Below are 17,513 nucleotides of genomic sequence, written 5' to 3' on the forward strand. Positions count from 1 at the left end.
TCATCCCAAGGGCCTGTGATGCTCAAATTTATTAGTAGTTAATTTGATTCTATTGAGTTAAAGAGTTCCAGTTACACATTCTGACTGAAGAGTGTAGCCATTGAAATAGTGTCGTAGGGAACCTGCCATCTAATTGTTCATTTTCAATAACTGCCGTGTCTCATAAGTTCAGAGGAGGGACTCACATAACACTAGCTGTTGGTGCCATATGCACAGTTGGTTCATAAAAGTCACATTGGAAATCATGCATTATGTCAGTGTTTATCAGACTTTCAGAAGGCAAGCTTCAAATTTAATTTTGCACACAGTTTAAACATCAATGCCATTACAAAAGGAGTGAGCCTTTGGCTTCATGATTGGATTCCTCCTTCTGAGTCAGAAGGTGAAGTGTTCCAGCCCCACTCCAGACTGATAGCGAAGACTAAAATATGACATCCGGCAGGGTACTTGTGTCTGGATAGAGTACCCACTGGTTCAGCAGCAGTAAGCTTTTGAATCAGAAGAACTGGCTTTAAACCCACTCCAGACAGTCCCAACAAATACCATGATATTGGCTCTGAATATTGGGCAAAGAGTTAATGAGGGGGGTCCTTGCATCCAATGGGTTTCTCCTCTAACCTACATAAAGGACAGGTGGAGCTTTTTCACCTTGGATTGTAGGCCACTTAGGAGGAGGTACATCAAGGATGAAACTGAGGAAGACAACCTCAATTACTCTTCCTTATTGAGTGGTTCAAGTATCTTGTGTGTGAGCCACATATTAGGATCTGTGCTAGGGCAGAACACAATGCATGGATCAGAATGAAAGATTTTCAAACTAAGGTATTGCCCCATATTTTCATGGCAATATTTTACAACTGTTTCATGTCAGGTTTTATATTATAGTAGAAACTGGAATTATGCAATTTAATGGTATAAATTATGGAACTGTTTTATAAATAACTGAGAGGTTTTAATGTGCAGTAGATGAGAGTAATATCCCTTTACCCTTCGGTCTTGACTTTGAATTATTCAGACAGAATTAAATTATCTGATGCTAATAAGAGTCCTGAATTTGGATTAATCCCAACCTAACTCTCAGCAATACAAAACTGCCATAATTCAGTACAATTAACATTGATTTAGCAACCCCATTAAGATTGGTTTAGAAAATGGAAATATCCAATGGAGCAGAGATCCATTTTGAGGTTCAAACTGAAGCACTGTGAATTTGGCTTTCTTTGGTATGTTTGATAATGCTTTCATAACTCACTTTTATTAACAGATATTCAACTTGTATTTTATGTAATCTTGCTTTTTATGTAATCTTAGTAAAGATAAAGCTCTGACCTTTTCTAAGTAAATTACTCCCTGTAGGAGGACTCTGGAACAGTGCTGCAACTGTAAATATAGCAGTGAACCTGTAAATATAGCCCGCAAAACCACCTTATAATACACACTGTGAATAACAGGAGGTTTACAAATGATGTTGTTAAAATTTCTCTTCGTCAGCTGGGTGTCTGCAAAAATTGAAACCCTTGGTTAAAAGTTTCCAGACCAAACTACCGAAAAATCCAGACTTACAGGGTGGGTTTAATGCCCTCCAGTGGTGAGTTTGGTTTGGTGAGTTTTGGTGGGGGTGGGGCATTTAACCAGACAGGAGAGTGCAGGGTGGGGTGCATGCTGCCTTATCGCCTCCACCTGTTTAAGTCCAAGGTAGGAAGGTTCGTGGATGACAAGCTTTCGTGGACTGGTATTCAACCAGTGGCAAGCAGGGGAGTTGCGAAAAGGGAGCCAGCTGCTGAGATCCAATCCCTGCCTTTGCTGCCGACTCTCTTCCTTCCTCCCACTACCTCCCCAGCGACCCCATCCACCCCACCCCACCCGGTCCTCACTCACCTGTGGCCTGGGCCTCCCCTTGATCCTAGGGCTCTGGTGGGTGCATTACCGGCAGCAGCCACTGCTCCCAGTGGTGCTGATGGGCAATGGAGATCTGCTAACCAATCACTGAACTCCATTTCTGGCAGTTCTTGAAGGGACGGGACCGCCGCCCCTGCAGCCTTAAATCCCAGGGATAGCCACACACAGACCAGTTAAGTGCCTGATGGATACTTAATTCCGGCTGGCCTTCCCCAACGAAGGCAACATGGGACTCCCTGCTGGTTCTCCAGCCAGCAGGTGAGACCCCCATCGCCAACATTAAATTCCTCCTTCAGTTTCTTTATATCCGGTATGGGGTGTACATGGTCTCCCCATGAAACTGCACAATTCCACAAAATGTAGGTGCAGGTTGCCAGCAACCAAGGTGTAGGCACTTAGAGGTAGAATTTAACTTTCACTATGGGAACGTAATATCAGTATTGTGGATCAGCCACGCATCCATTACACATTCCGCCCAGTGTTCTGGTCCATTATATCAGGGGAAAGGAAATCAGCTAGGTAGATTATATCAGGGGAGGCCAATTGCAATGCTGAGATACTGCTTGAGTAATGAAAATTAAATCTATCTCAAAATGTGTGTCTAAGTGACATAATTTAACTAAGTAAAACCCCACGCTGGTAAACTTTCCATTACCTGTTCAGCAGGAACTCCTTACAGTTGAACTACTGACTTGCAGGGTTATCTGGAACCAGGTGGAAAGGATCCCCACTCCCAGTGACTGCTTTGCTTCTCCAGGTTCCGCTAACCAGCCAGCCAGTCATTGGATAATCCACAATAATGTCCCAGATCTGCCCGGTTCACATATCAGATTACAGTGTGCCACAAAGAGTTGATTGGGTTCCATCAGGGTTGGGTAGTTTGGAAAATATTTTAATCATCGGTAAACGTAATCTGGTTGTTTCATGATGGAAATACATTCTGTGTAACTAATGAAATTGATACACATAAAAGTCTTTCCCCTGGTATCCTGTTAAATATTTATAGCAAATTTTGCAATCCATTTATAATATAGTAGACATGTAAGCTAATTTAAAGTAAGTGGGTTACTGCCACCACTACAATTGTGGTGAAGAGAATTTGAAACCAGTGCGGTAAACATTTGTATGAAAATATTCTGCAACATAATCTTGGGCGAATGTCATCAAAAATTTAAAAATACCTTTTTGCATGTATGCTTGTCTAATTTCCACCTATCAATAGATATACACCCAGAGCAAAATGAGATAGAGCATACAGCATAATCAATATCAGTGCACAATGAATATTTTAGCAAATTTGCGATTTGGTTCATGTTATCACAATCTAACACTCCTTATTCTTACCTTAGAGTTTCCCCTGATGATCCCCTCCTTTTCCATAGGTTTACCAAACTGCTGGAACGGCTAGCAGCAGAGGATGACTTCCCATCACCAACATGCATTCGGACAACAGTGGATGTGGTAAATGCGCTGCGCACATTCCGTTCTGGTTTAGCCAAGATGATATACACCTTTGGAACAAACATACAGCCCAATGCCACCGTGGCACTTAGACTAACAGAGAAACACATGGTAATGATCTTATAGTTGCTTCCAAAGTAGATGGGTACAAAGGCGAGCCATATGATACAGGTGGTGTACATGGTAAATGCAATGTACTTGGCTTCATTGAAATTGGCAGGAACATTCCGAGTTTTAAAAGCATAGAAGGTACAGCTTAAAATCAACAGGCCATTGTATCCAAGAGGAGCAACCACGGCTATGTTGGTGGTGTTACATATCAGCTTGACGTCTCGGATAGTTGGGTAATCATAAATGACTTCCGGTGGTTCCATTATGAAAAGGGAAACAATTATCCCTAACTGAATACATATCAGCATCGAGGCAATTACTAGCTGGGCACAAGCACTCATAAACCTGGGCTTCTTGGTGCAGATCTTCTTCTTGCTGCCAGCAAGGATTCTTGCAATCCGATTGGTTTTTGTCACGAGGGCGGAGTAGCTCATCGCAGGGGACAGACCAATTCCGATTCTCTGAAGATAACAGTAAATCTTTTGGGGTTTGGCGATGAGAGAGAAGGTGCACAGGTAGCCGAGAAAGATTCCCACTAAAATGATGTAGCAAAGTTCCCGGCTGGATGACTTGACCACAGGAGTATCCCGGTACACCATAAATATAAACATTACAAACATGGTGGCCAGGAGACCCAGACAGGCAAAGACAACTGCAGCAATAGGCTCAGGATCTCCCCACCTGAGGTATTTCACTGGAATCCTTTCACAGTCTGCAAAAGAAAAAAAAAACTTTTTGAACATAATGTTGTATATAAACCAATTAACTGTGTCAAAACTGAAGCAATGTATGGTGAGAAAACTGGAGAATCCTCGCTGTTATTACATTTCCCTGTGGAGTTATTGGACAATCTTCAATTGATTTCTGTCACACTCCATAGAAACATAGAAATAATTAATTATGAATTATTATTAATAACTAAAGCATATTCAGTCCATCCATTTTCAATTACCTCTTGTACCACCACGTTGCCCACATTTCTATATCCATAGCTAAACCAGACCTTTACTCCTTTCCTTGTCAAAGCTTTCAATCAGTTAGCAGAATATGAGAGTCTGTCCCACTTTCTTAGACCTGTTCTACAGATATTGTTACACATCCTTCTCAGTACACTATAGGACTTCTAACTTCTCCCATACAATGTCGTGACACTTTTGACATGCCGATCTTCTAATCTATCATATCAACAGTGCCTTGTAATAAGGCACACTCATTGCCGATGGTTATAGGCCCTCTGCAGAACCCTTGTAATTTTTTTCAATTTCTTAGATCACTGTATTTCTTCACTGTTAGATTCACTGCAATCATAATCATTCAAAGCACAACACCCAATAAATAATTGAAGTTATTCAATAAGACCAATTGAAGCTGCAAGAAAAGCTCCTTTCAGAATAAGGGAAAATAAGTATGAAGCAATTTTTTTCAAGGTAATTGAAAACCAAATTTGTGCACAGTATATACCACATGAACACAGAGTTAAAACCTCTCAATTGTCTGACTGCTGAATGAGGTGGCAAGTTTAGACAGACGTACTTTGAAAGTTTTATTCAGTGCAGACTAGAAAGAGAAGATGAGAACTATAGGAGTGTATTTAGTGGGATGCACAACTTTCAGCTGAGTGCAGGCCTATGTCTTACTGAGTTTGTTTCCTCGTCAAAAGCATTGTAGGGATTGAACATAGAACTGGATATAGGAATGTGGAATTGGATTACATGTTACTTCTCAGGAATTATTAAAATGATGTTATTTTGGTTTCTTTCAGCACCAATTTGTGGTGCCATCCTTATTATATCACTTTCCATAGAAGGTGAAATGATAGCAGAAATTTTGCAAGTCTCTGTACCAAATACTCTGATCCATGCCCCTGTTGAGTCACGCCCAACATCAGGTGTAGTGTTTCACAAAATTTACTCGATTTGTTTACTGCCGGCTAGATTTTAAATAAAGTATATAGTGACTTTAACTCAGATATGCATAAGCCACTTTGCAAATAAAGCAAAAGAGAAAATTGATATTACACCCATTTAACCCCATTTTTCTAGGCAGACTAATTAATGTGCTTATTATTAATAGCCTATTATGTAAGATTCATCCAATGAGGTGTCAGTGTTGTTTGCTGTGGCTGGCCAATATAATAAACACAAAAATATAGATCCTGAAATTCCACGAGTGTGGTAGAACAGAACTTGGAGCTACCCATGAAGGTCAATACAGACCCCATCCCAAATTGCAGAGAGAGGATCATCAACATATCTGAGGTGGATGACTCCTGCCTGTAAAAGGCAACCAGCTCATTCTTCCGAGAGGCCAAACTGAGGTTTGGCAAGGCTTTTTTTCCTGAAGACAGTCTCCTCTCTGATCACTTTTCTTCCTCTGTTGCAGTCTTGGCGCCTCTGTAAGATCCTCATCGGAATGCACACTGGCACCCAACTGGCAAGACTTTCACTGTGCCTTACAAAGACACAATGCATGGGACATCAAAGGTATCCTTGGAACTTCCCAGGTACCGAGGCGAACAGGCAAAAGTTTCTCCCTATCTTCCCCAACCAGAATTCACTGTGCTAATTACACAAGGAATATCTTGGCAGAACTGCGTTACATGCTAAATTCTCATCCTTTGGCAGGTGATAGGCAGGCTTTCCAACCTTTCCAGTGCCCAGAAATTTTGGGTTGTTCTGGGAAAAATTAGCCAAGTTGTTAATAATTACTGGTTCTGAAGGCATTCACAACAAAGGGGATATTCGTTTTAAATGAACAGTTCTCTTGAAAGGTAATCAAAATAAAATGGTGGAGCGGGATTTTCCCAGGCAAGAGGAGACAGGTTTGGGTGTATGCAGCGAGTAAAATTCCCTAAAATTGAGTCCGGTCAGGAGCCCAACATCATCCTGCCCCCTTCTGGGTTTCACTGGGGCAGAGTTAAAGGCTAGCAGGGAATCCTGTGCAGCTGTCAGGTGAGTAATTTAAATATTCAAATAGCTCATTAACCAAAGATTCTGGCTTTAACAGCCAGTGGACCAATTTCCCAAGCTGTCAGCTACATGCCAGGGTCACTGAGGTGAGTGCACAATGGGAAGTGGTTCTTCAGTGAAACTGCCAAGCTGGGAAGCCTTTAATCAGTGAAACTGACAAACTGGGATCCTTTAATATAAAAACAATAAATGCTGGAAATACTCAGTAGGTCAGGCAGCTTTGATGGAGAGAAATAGAATTAAAGTTTCAGGCTGATGACCTCAACAATGATCACGGGACCCTTTGATCAGTGAAATTGACAGGCTGGGAAATCTTTGATCGGTGAAACTGAAAAGCTGCAGCCTTGGCTGGGTGAGAGTCTGCTACTCACAGCACTTCTCTCTAATAGTACTTTAAGTGTTTGACAGATTATTGGCAACTTCACCTTCCTTGCCCTGCATTCACCTTCAGTTGCACTTCCCTGCCACCAGCCTTCATCATGGCTTGGGAGCACTTTATGCAGCCCCACCTTCCACCTCTGAAGGGAAACAAGGGGAGCAGCAATACTAACACCAACAACATCATCAGCAGCAGGAGCAATACAAGCACCACTTCCAAATGCCTCCTCCTCAATCACGTGCCACTCCACAGGGCAGAGGAGGTGGAGACAAAAATGCTTCTCCATGGAGGCAAGACCCCCAATACAGAGTCTGAGGCAGAGGATCAGCTTTCTCAACATGTGCGACCACTAGTGCCTCAGGAGGCTGAGGTTTTCACTGCAGGTCACAGCTGACATTTTGCACCTCCTCGAACAAGATCTGTGTTAGTTGGCATCAAGCTGTCAGTAATTAAAGGGCCACAACTCCCATACCCACTGGGTCCCTACTTCTCTATGACGTATAATCAGCAGCTTGTGTAGGTAGCAGGGAAGAACACTATTTGTGGTGGTTGACTGAAGCTTGGATGAAAGTGGAAAATAGGCTGAATATTAGTGTGAATGTGGTCTGCTCAGATGGGGGTGTGAGGTGCCTTGGGACTGAGGAATGGGTGCAGCTGCAACGTATTTTAGTCTGAGACTTGCTGTGCAGGAGAATGTTGGAAAAGTCGGAATATGGGGCTTTGCACCTGAAACTGTTATGCCGCTCATCTTTCCCACCCTCCTGAAGTCCTGGATCCTCTTGATGCACTGTCTCCAGGATGGGGGGACACGCTCCTCCTGTTGACTTCCTCAGCCACTTCTATCCACATCTAGTTGGTTTGAGAGGCTGTCCTCTGCCTCCCGTCCTTGGGAAAGATCACCATATTGCAGTCCCTTAGATCTCACAGGAGGACCTCCAGTTACAAGTGACAAACCTGGGAGACGGTCTTCCCAGGTTTCCTCTTATAGTTTCTGCAGCCTCAACAATACAAGTCCAGTTGAGCCAATCTAACCTGTGCCGTGGTCCCTTTAATTAAAAATCCTTCCTTTGAGAGATCCAACGCATAATCCGGCCCACCCTCCGTGATTGGCCAGGGAACTTGGAGATGGGTGCTAATGCCACAGCTCAGCTAAAGAACATTGGCAAAGCGAGCTGAAAAGTCCAACAGGTTCTCAACTGGCTAATGCTCCCGCTATTTTGGCAGGGACTAAGTGAGAAGATTTTGCCTGTTAACTCTGTTTCTCTCTCCACAGATGACTTCAGACCTGCTGAGTATTTTCAGCATTTTCTGTTTTTCTTTCAGATTTACAATATATGCAGTATTTTGCTTTTCTGTTGGAATACTCATTCCTGTTGAAATGAGGTTTTTGGGAAAAAAATTGTTTGTGATCTGCTGTACACCAAAACTGACCATTTAACTGAAATATGAAAGCTGGGTTGGTCTCTGTGGAGAATCCATCTCCACAGTTCCTGTTCTTTCTCGTGACGATTCAGTTTTTTGCAGCTTGTCTATAACCCACTCCAAATCTCAGATAGGAATGGCCAACATTCCTATAACCAAATGATAAGCCAGGTTGTAAGGACCAACACTTCTCACTGTCACGAGATGCTATCACTCTCTGGCTACAGGAGAGGTGGTCATTGCACTACATGAATGCAAGGGTTGACAGACGAATAGGCTGAATATGAATTGAAAAAGTTCCCTACAAAGGACTTGTTTTATAATAGGAATAAACAAGGTTAATTAGGGGACAAGCAAGGAATTTTAAAATGTTATTTTTAAATAAAATTCCAATGGCATTTACTAAAATGCTGAAGGTATTGGGGTAGAGATTGGATCTTGTTGAGCCTATTTTACAAGTGATTAGTCAGGCAGTTTTTCATTTATCTCTGGTGATGGACTAGAAACACCTATTAGGTAGCTTGCATATTTAAATGAAGGCTGTATATCTGTTTTCAGGACTCCTCTATCAAATTGGGCTGTGTGGAACAAAGCAAGCTTTATGCCTGCTCCATGAAGGCTCTTTAGGCTGTGTCCTAAGCAGTGGCCACAAAATAAATAGCTAATTCTTTAAATGTTTGTGTGGGCTGGAAGAATAGAAATGCTGCCCAACTCCACAGTATCCCAATTACCCACAGCTGTTGCTCAACCCCTTATTTCCAGGCTAGCTTTGGCTCTCCCAGTTGGGTCACATTATTTTGTTCACAGCACCCATTTCAGGTGACAAAGATAGAACCTAAAAAGGCTAAGAAATTACCTAAATTGTGATCCAAAAATACTTCAGCTTAATTTCCAGTCATCATGTTGAGCATATTGAGGTAGACATGTTTTTAAATTACAAATGGAATCATTTTAATTAAAGATTGAACAAAGTCGGTAATGAAATAAACACTTCTGTCATATGGTTTAAAGCACAGTGTATTCATGCAAATTAAAAATGGGGTTCTGAGACGACAGGTCATTTAATTATTAATTAGCTTGCTTTGATATTTTTTCTTATGAAATAAGCTTTATATAATAAACAGTTTGTTGGTTTGTCCCAGTAAGCCATAATGCTTCACACCCAGTGGGAAACCCTTGGTCCTGGGCATTCAGTAAGGAATCCAACAGACCTTCCTTTTCTTGCTATACACAGAAAAAGATAAAACAATGAGACACAAACAGGCACAAACTTATCTTGAAGCAAAAAGCTGTGAAACAGTGAGGTCCAGAAAAGAGCTGCAAGAAGGATGCAATGCAGGAGGATATATAAATTAGTTTGTTGGAGATTATCTCCTGATTTGGGGCCGCATATTATTTTCATTACTTTTGCATCATTTCTAAAAATGAAAATGTACCATTGAACTAAGGACAATAACAACAACAGAAACTTGTTCTTATATAGTGCCTTTAACACAGTCAAATATCCCAAAATGGTTCATGGGGAATTATAAATCAAAAATTTGGAACTGAACCAGATAAGCAGATATTAGGGCAAATGACCAAAAGCTTGGTAAAGAGGTAAATTTAAGGAGGGATTTAAAGGAGGAAGGAGAGGAAGAGAGGTGCAGAAGTTTAGGGAGGAAATTCAAGAGCTTTGTGCCTTGGCTGCTGAAGACATGGCCACAAATAGTGACGGGGTATTACTTTTACCCTTCTGACTTATGCTGTCATGTAGGTAGTTATAGGAAAGCATGAGTCAGCGCCCTTAAAATGAGATGTTCAGACTACCTATGATTGTGGTTGAGCTCAAGAATACTTGTGGCAGTTGCAAATTTGTAACTTTATAGAATCATCTCATTTTCGCATAATTCATTCCAAGTGCGTAATGACATCTGGTTACAACATTATTTCAATAATATGCTTGTGATATTTACTTTGCTCAGAGGCCACCTGTACATTAAATAAATCAACCACTGCATGACACCATAAACCAAAAATGGATCCAAGGGAAGTACTTAGGTAATTCAATAAATTTCTGTCAGCGTTATAGATTTTTCTTTTTGCAGATAAAGCAAATACAACAAAAAATACAAGTGAGTTCAAGCATTTGATGTAATGCTGGAAAAATAGGATGGTTGCAGGTTGAATTAAGAATATGTCCTTAACACTGACGCTCTGCCAACCCCAACTCCCGCCCACCCCCTCATATTTTTAATGTAGCTTGACTAGTATTTCTCCTACATGAGAAAAAATTAATTAAGTGAGCCAGAGTGGCTTGAACAAAAAAGCATTACACAATTAATATCAGTGCTTACATCTAGTTTTTCAGGGATATAGTAAGCCTAATTTATAAAAGGTAGCATTTAGATGCATAATCTCCATTTTAATCCAAGTAGTCACTGAGCCAGCTTAAAATGTTAGTTTTTGACCTGAAATCAAAAAGCAAGCACTCAGACAAATTAAACACAATATGGCAGGTTTCCCACATTTCTTTAAAGGCTTTTCAAAATATTTATAATAATAGTGAACAGGTAAAATGTACCTGTATGCTTCATTTATATTTTAAAATATGAACCCTGTTCCTCAGGCAATATAATTCAGATTTAAAATATCATCTTCAGCAACCTCAAATGTGATATCCATTGACTCACAAATTACCTCCTATTGCCTTTCCTGTGCCTTTTTATGGTATCCTTTGACAACTAAAAACAATCCTGTGGATTTTGTTTTTCCTTGGCATCCAAATCGCCAAATGGAATTAAATTTTTTAAAAGCCTTTCTTACAACTTTGAATATATTTACAAAAACAAATAGTAGAATTTAACTTTTTAATCTTGCATGCTTAGAAGGTAACTTCTATCTACTACTATATAAAATCACAACAGATTTCGTAAATTCTCACACGCTTAAAATAAAATAAACTCACTTGTAGAAATACCTCGAATCAACTCAAGGTTGTGGTGTCTCTGGTTCTGTGTCAAAGGCCGGGATTTTCCGGGCGTGCTTGGTGGCATGAGCGGACAATATGGCGCAATTGGTTTCACAGCAGCGTGAAACCAGTTTGTAATTGTCTGCACAGCCCGCCAATGGCAGGCTGCATTTCCCGCCACCAGACGTCGGGAACCTCATTGTAATACATCAGCATATCATTATAAGGCCAGTCTACTGGACTCACCCCGCCTCGCTGGATTGTCCGCCCACGTCGGCGGGGAAACACGCTAACAGGTTTCACAACAGCACATAAGCAACGTGCACCTGGCGGGCTGCACTTCACTCAGGACTTCAAGGTATGTTTGCCTACCTTGCTTCGGTCAGCACTCGCAGTCATCAACGCCAGGCTTCACAGACAGCACCACATCACTTTTAGAGGGCTCATGGGTAGGCCTCTATCTACCAGATCAGCTATATGTGGGCAGCTTTTCAATGGCTGCAGGGCTAGGGCTTGCTTGGGGATGGGGGAGAAGTGGCCTCAGGCAAGAGGAGAGGCTGCAGGACGAGGGCTGTACAGGGAATGGAGGGTAACCCGGGGTGTATGTCAGGGCACATATTGATCTATGCAAGTGGCCTCAGGGTGGTGAGGGCTGAGGAGGCAGTCTCCAGGGGAGATGAGGCCAGATGGACATGAAGGTATATGTGTGAGAATGGGTGGTGATGTCTCTTGAGCTGGCAGTGAGTGAGATGCCAATGAATGTGTGATGGGCTTGAGTGTGTGAGTTTAGAGTGATAATATGGCTGCCTTACCCTGACAGCATGGCTGCAGTCACTCATCCTCTTTCTGCATTGGATGACCAACCTCTTCTGTGCAGCATTGGCACTGACCACCACTGCCACTGCCTGCCATTGCTGGATGCCACTGCCCGTCCTACAGCCAGAGCGGGAGTAGAGGACATCACGGTGGGCCTCCACGGCATCCAAATGACATTCTAGTAACGTGTCATTAAACCTGGGGGCTGCAGTCTTTTTCTTTTTCATGGAAATCTTCCCTGCAGTAGTCATGGGCTGGAAGCACTGAGATGTATGCATGCAGCTGGACTTTAAACATGGCGCCTGGCATGATGAAGCGGCGAGGTGATGGCATGGTGGGCGAATGAGAGCCCTCCCAGCATGGAAATGGCGTGTTTCCCAGGAATGAATAAGTTCCATAAGTTAGGTTTGTCAGATCGCTATCAGGAGTACTGACAGAGACAGGAGGAATACACTTGATTATGACTGCAGTGGCTTAAAAATACCATTAATGTTGTTACAGACAGGATTGGGTGAGAACCAAAACCCTTGTACCCTTTTCCCTTACTGTCCGTAAACAGTGTGTTTTTAATAAAGCTAGATGTATGTTGTCTTGTAGACCCCTGAGTGTGTCGTCAACCTGAATAACAGCAGCAAGCATTTGCGGGTTTAAATAAAGAGGAATATTTATTCACACATTCACCCCAAAAATCTAAAGGCTACACCACACACACACACTCATACACTCAGGAAAGATACAGTTAAAGAGAACAGTGCACTTCTATAAGTTGTAAACAACAGAATCGTTTATAGTTCATGCGTTTTGCTCATCATAGGAAAAACAGTCAGTGGGGCTCGGTAAAGAGGCATTCAACACTGAAACAGTATTGCAGGATTCCCTGGATATTCAGCAGGTCACAAAGATAGTAACTTGCAGATTTTCTTACCATGAGGCCAGGTTTCTTTACAGACGGACTTGGATTAGGAATCAGACTAGGAGGCATTTAAGATATGGCAACCTCCAAGTTTGAAAAGGCTTCAGTGTTCCTGCCTCGACCTGCAGCTGATATACTGCAGTGGTGTTCTTTGTAGACTGACTGTTTCTCTCTGTTTTTTGGGATAATAAAATATTTTGGTACCAGAAGCCAGTTTCACTCACATGACCAACAGCTATTGTTTACCCAGAATGGTCTAAAGCCAAAAGCTTTTGCAATATAATGGAGATAGATGATCACCCGTTCACATCTACTTGTGGTTAACTGGTTTTTTGCAGTTTTCTTTTGCTAAATTGCAAACTTGAAGCCTGGAAGTCCATTGATTTTGAGATTAGAGTAAACCACGAACAATGGCAGGTGTGAATTCCACAGAGGGGTTCCATCTGGGTATGGCCATTCAAGGAAGAGACTTAGATTGTGAATATTGTGCAACAATATAATCAGACTTAGCTATGATATATTCGCTGCACCTTAAACAGCTTGCTGATGCTATCTGTTATGAATTAGGAAATAAGAAAACACATTTCCACACTCGGACTGAATTTTGTCATTGCAGTAGGGTTCCCACCAACAGCCCCAAAAGCAGTGGGGCAGAGGGCTTTGGCGGTCTATGGAACCTAGGGCCACATTTTGTGGACGCTGGGGCAGCCACCCTTGTTAAATATGAAGGATGGAAGCATGCCCCCAGAAGCTGCCAACTAGTTGGAGGTCTGGAAGCTCAGCAACCTCGGTAGCACCACTGGGCATGGTGGCCATTGCTAGGACTGCACTTGGAAGAAGGTGATGCCATGGACAGACAGTGCCATCACAACCAAGTAAGTGGGGTCATGGGGTGCTGGGGCCAGTCAGGCAGGCCACAGTGAGTGGGAGGTGGAGTTTGGTGAAGCGGGTGGCACCTGGGGAAAACATTGCTGCCAGGACAAACATTGATACGTGGACAAATATTGCTGCCGGCGGTGGGTCCATAGGACAAAGGCTGCCCAAATAGGAGTCCCCCAAAATCAGCGAGCCCACTGTAAGGCCACCTGGGTTCACTTGACAGTTTTACCACGTGGTGGAGGCCGCCCCTCTCCGGCTGCTGGTAACATGCCAGTGGTGGCAGAAGAAGCCCTTAATTGGCGACTTAAGTGGCTCATTTGGCCTTTGGGTGGGAGCAGCATCCGTCACATTCCCTGCCACTGGCAAGATGGCATGGCAGCAGGAAGACGATGGGCACTCCATCACCCCCCCACCCCCACCTTCAGTTGCCAATTTATGGGCTCCCCATGTCCAGAGAGTTGGTAAAATTCAGCCCCACTTCTCAAATTCTCCACTGAATTCACATAATTGTAAAAAGAGAATATATTTTGAGGTCATGACCATGAGTTTCCAATTGTTGTAGCCTTAGCCCTTTGCCTACACTCCACAATAATATCTTTTGAAAAATTATATAATTTATATTTAAATAAATTCTTGTCAGACTTATAACTAGAAACATTCACCACTTTAGACTTTCAAAGAAAATTGTTAATTACATTTTTTATTGCGTAGTAGTGAAGAGAGACAGATTATCTTTGGTGAAGTCTTTGGCCACAAAATTCAGTTCCTCGGCTCTCGGTTTTTGATGCTTTAAATGCAGTTTTGGCTCCAAAATGGCATCCGTGGCACACCTGCACATGTCAAGTATGAGCTGTGCCAGATGATACTTTGGTGAGGGCATTAGTATGCATGCAGAGAGCATCCCCTGGAAGTATGTAGACAAAGCTGATCGTGACAACTATCAGTGTGCATTGCTGATTTGATGCTACCACTGCCAATTTGGAGCTTGATGCACCAGCTAATGCTGTCTCTTAAACACACAGAGTTAAAGACACATTCAGCAGCAGAAAGGACACCCCACCAGTGTTATTTAAAGGGATCATCAAATATTTGTGGTTTAGCTGCTGATTAATTTCTATTGCTTGTTGCAGGGATTGTAGAAGTTTGGTCCTTTCTAGTGTTCATTAAAAGTTGTTAAAGTTCATGGGGAGTGGTGTAACAAGCTGAAGAGTTTTTTCCTGACTTTAATAATTCTACATCTCCAGGATATTAGTGCTGTAATATGCAATTCCCTTGGTCTACAGGATGAGAGGGAGAAAGAGCAGGGGTGACACAGGGCAGAACAAGCTGCTGGTAGAGGACGAGGAAGAGGAGGAGGAATAGGGCTGTCAGCATGATGCCACATCCACCCAGGGCGCTCAGGGAGCAATTCTCCTACCTAAACCTCAGCAAGGAACAGTGTGTCAGACACCTGTACTTTAATATGGATGTACTCATTGAAATCTGCCATCTACCGTGGCTGCAACTGTAGCCCCAGGGCAGGGCGAGGATGGCATTGCCAATGGCTGTGAATAAGATCATGGCATGAACTTTCATGTACGAACCCTTCAAGCCACAGCAGGTGATATTTTCAATTTTGCCCAGCTTGCTGTCCACTGTTGCCAGAGGGAAGCAGGCAAAGCAAGCACATGGCTTTGCCAGGATTGTACTCTTCCAATTGGTGCAAAGTGCCACCGAATTCATATGCATCGCTTTGCAAGCACCTCATGCAAACTCTGAGATTTATTGCAAGTGAAAGAGATTTCACTCCCCCCAAATCCAACTGGTATATGAGCATAAACTGCACATCATGTAGGCAAATGGACGGTATCCTGGCAGCAGTCAATTTGTCTTCACTCTGAAGCAATCCATGATGCCATCTGCATCTGAGCCACCATGACAAATCAGAGGGTGGCTATTGGGTAACAATATGGGGCGTGACTCTGGTGTGCAATTCATGTACATGCTGGTAGCATGTATATAACAATAGTCTTGCTGCCACATGAAATGTGATAGAGCAGTCTACTTGAGTGTTGAAACAATAGTTCTATTGCCTGGACCACTTTGGAGGACCCCTGCAGTAATTGGCAGAGCAGGTGTCAAGATTTGATGTGCTATATGCTGCACAACCTCAGCATCTTGAGGACACAATTTAGTGAGCAGCTGAGGAGGAGAAGGGAGACCATGATGAGTATGGGAGGAGGCAAACAACACAACCTTTTTGGTTAGGCTGTCCTTGAACAACTCATCTGATTGTAATACTGGTAAACACAATCTCCAATCACCAACAATCCCACATCTTATCTTCCCTCTCTTATTGACAATCACATTGTCCACTTGGCCACAATACAAAAATAGAAGTAAATATTCCAAACCAACTAATTACATTAGTGCATTCTTTACTGCCTGGCTTCTATGTCCCGTTGTCTGGCCTAGAGCTCTGAAACAGCCCAACCCCAGTGGATGCAGCATAGCTGGTGGAAAGCTGCTGACTTTCCCTGGGGGAGACTGCAGATGGTTTTGCAGGATTATCTCGAGGAATTCTGCGTTTTGAGGATCAGGCTTCAGACTGCACCACCTTGGTATGGGAAGCAGCAGTTTGGGCTGCCTGGCTAATAGGCAACAGCAAAGGTATTGGTGGAGTGGTAGTGGTGGGAGGACAAATGTTGTCATCCTGGGAGAAGATAGCAAGTTCAGATTCCTGGGAGCCACTTCCACTCCCACCAGGCAGCACCTCAGCAATCTGAGTAATCTATTAAAGGACAGCTTACTGGGCTGCTGTGAAAACTTGCAAACCCCTTTGAACACTGGGAGCCATGATGGCAGCAGCCTGAGCTTGCATGAGCACAGTATGTGCTTCCAATGCAGCACCCAGACCTAGGGTGGCTCCGGCTTTTGCTACAATGGAAGCTCAGACATTGGCCATCAGATGCTGGTTATGGTTGGATGCGCTAATGGAGTTTGCCACTATTTCCACACTGGACAGAATGGGCTTCAAGCTCCCTGCACGGGCCTACACCAATTTGGTACCAGACTCCTCCATGCTCCTTGGCATTGCACTCAGACTTTCAGGCAGACCTGCCAATGCACCAAGCATTTGACTGTGCAAAGCCATCAACATTCTTCTGTAGCCCACCATGGAAGTGCTCCTCTGAGTCCTCTGCAACAGAGTTTGTACATGATCTTGGCCATGGATGAGCTGGCACCACTGCTAGGCTTGTCCCATGCCCTAGCAGCAGGCCACTTGTGCTTGGTATCTCACCACATGCAGGTCCAGCTCTAAGTTATTTTCTAGACAATGTGCAGTGCCAGTATCCGAGTTGGTGGTTGTGAGAGTGAGTGACAGAGGGCTGAAATCTGCTAGCCTTTTAGGAACGGGCTGGGAGATGGGAGGGTTGATAAAATAGTGGTAGAAGGTATTTGGGGGGAAGCCTGATGTGCTCCTGTCACTTTGGGATATTACCAAAGGTGGGAAAAGCAGCAGCTCGTCCTCCCACCAACTGGAAGCAGTCGGCCCATTGAGTTAATTAATTGGCCTACTGATGCACATTTTACGACACCACTAGTATTTTACTGGCATCAGCTTAACCCTTCTCCAAGTGGTGCATCCACCAGTTTCATAAAGGCAGCAGTTTTCCGGGATTGGGGGGGGCAGGTGGTGCTTCCTTTCCCAAGGCTCTATGCCCCTTAGAAGGC

The 17,513-nt window shown here is 43.2% G+C and overlaps 1 protein-coding gene across 1 annotated transcript in view; it reads right to left on the reverse strand.

Annotated features, from left to right (window-relative positions):
* The window catches only part of grm5b (glutamate receptor, metabotropic 5b), a 618,812-nt gene that overhangs the window by 25,551 nt on the left and 575,748 nt on the right, over window positions 1-17,513 (reverse strand). The window contains exon 8 of the mRNA XM_078544826.1: window positions 3,244-4,183. Coding sequence (XP_078400952.1) covers window positions 3,244-4,183 — 940 coding nt within the window. The remainder of the gene's footprint in view (window positions 1-3,243; window positions 4,184-17,513) is intronic.

Source organism: Cetorhinus maximus, chromosome 7, assembly GCF_964194155.1.
Source record: "Cetorhinus maximus chromosome 7, sCetMax3.hap1.1, whole genome shotgun sequence".
In the NCBI taxonomy this organism is placed as follows: Eukaryota; Metazoa; Chordata; class Chondrichthyes; order Lamniformes; family Cetorhinidae; genus Cetorhinus; species Cetorhinus maximus.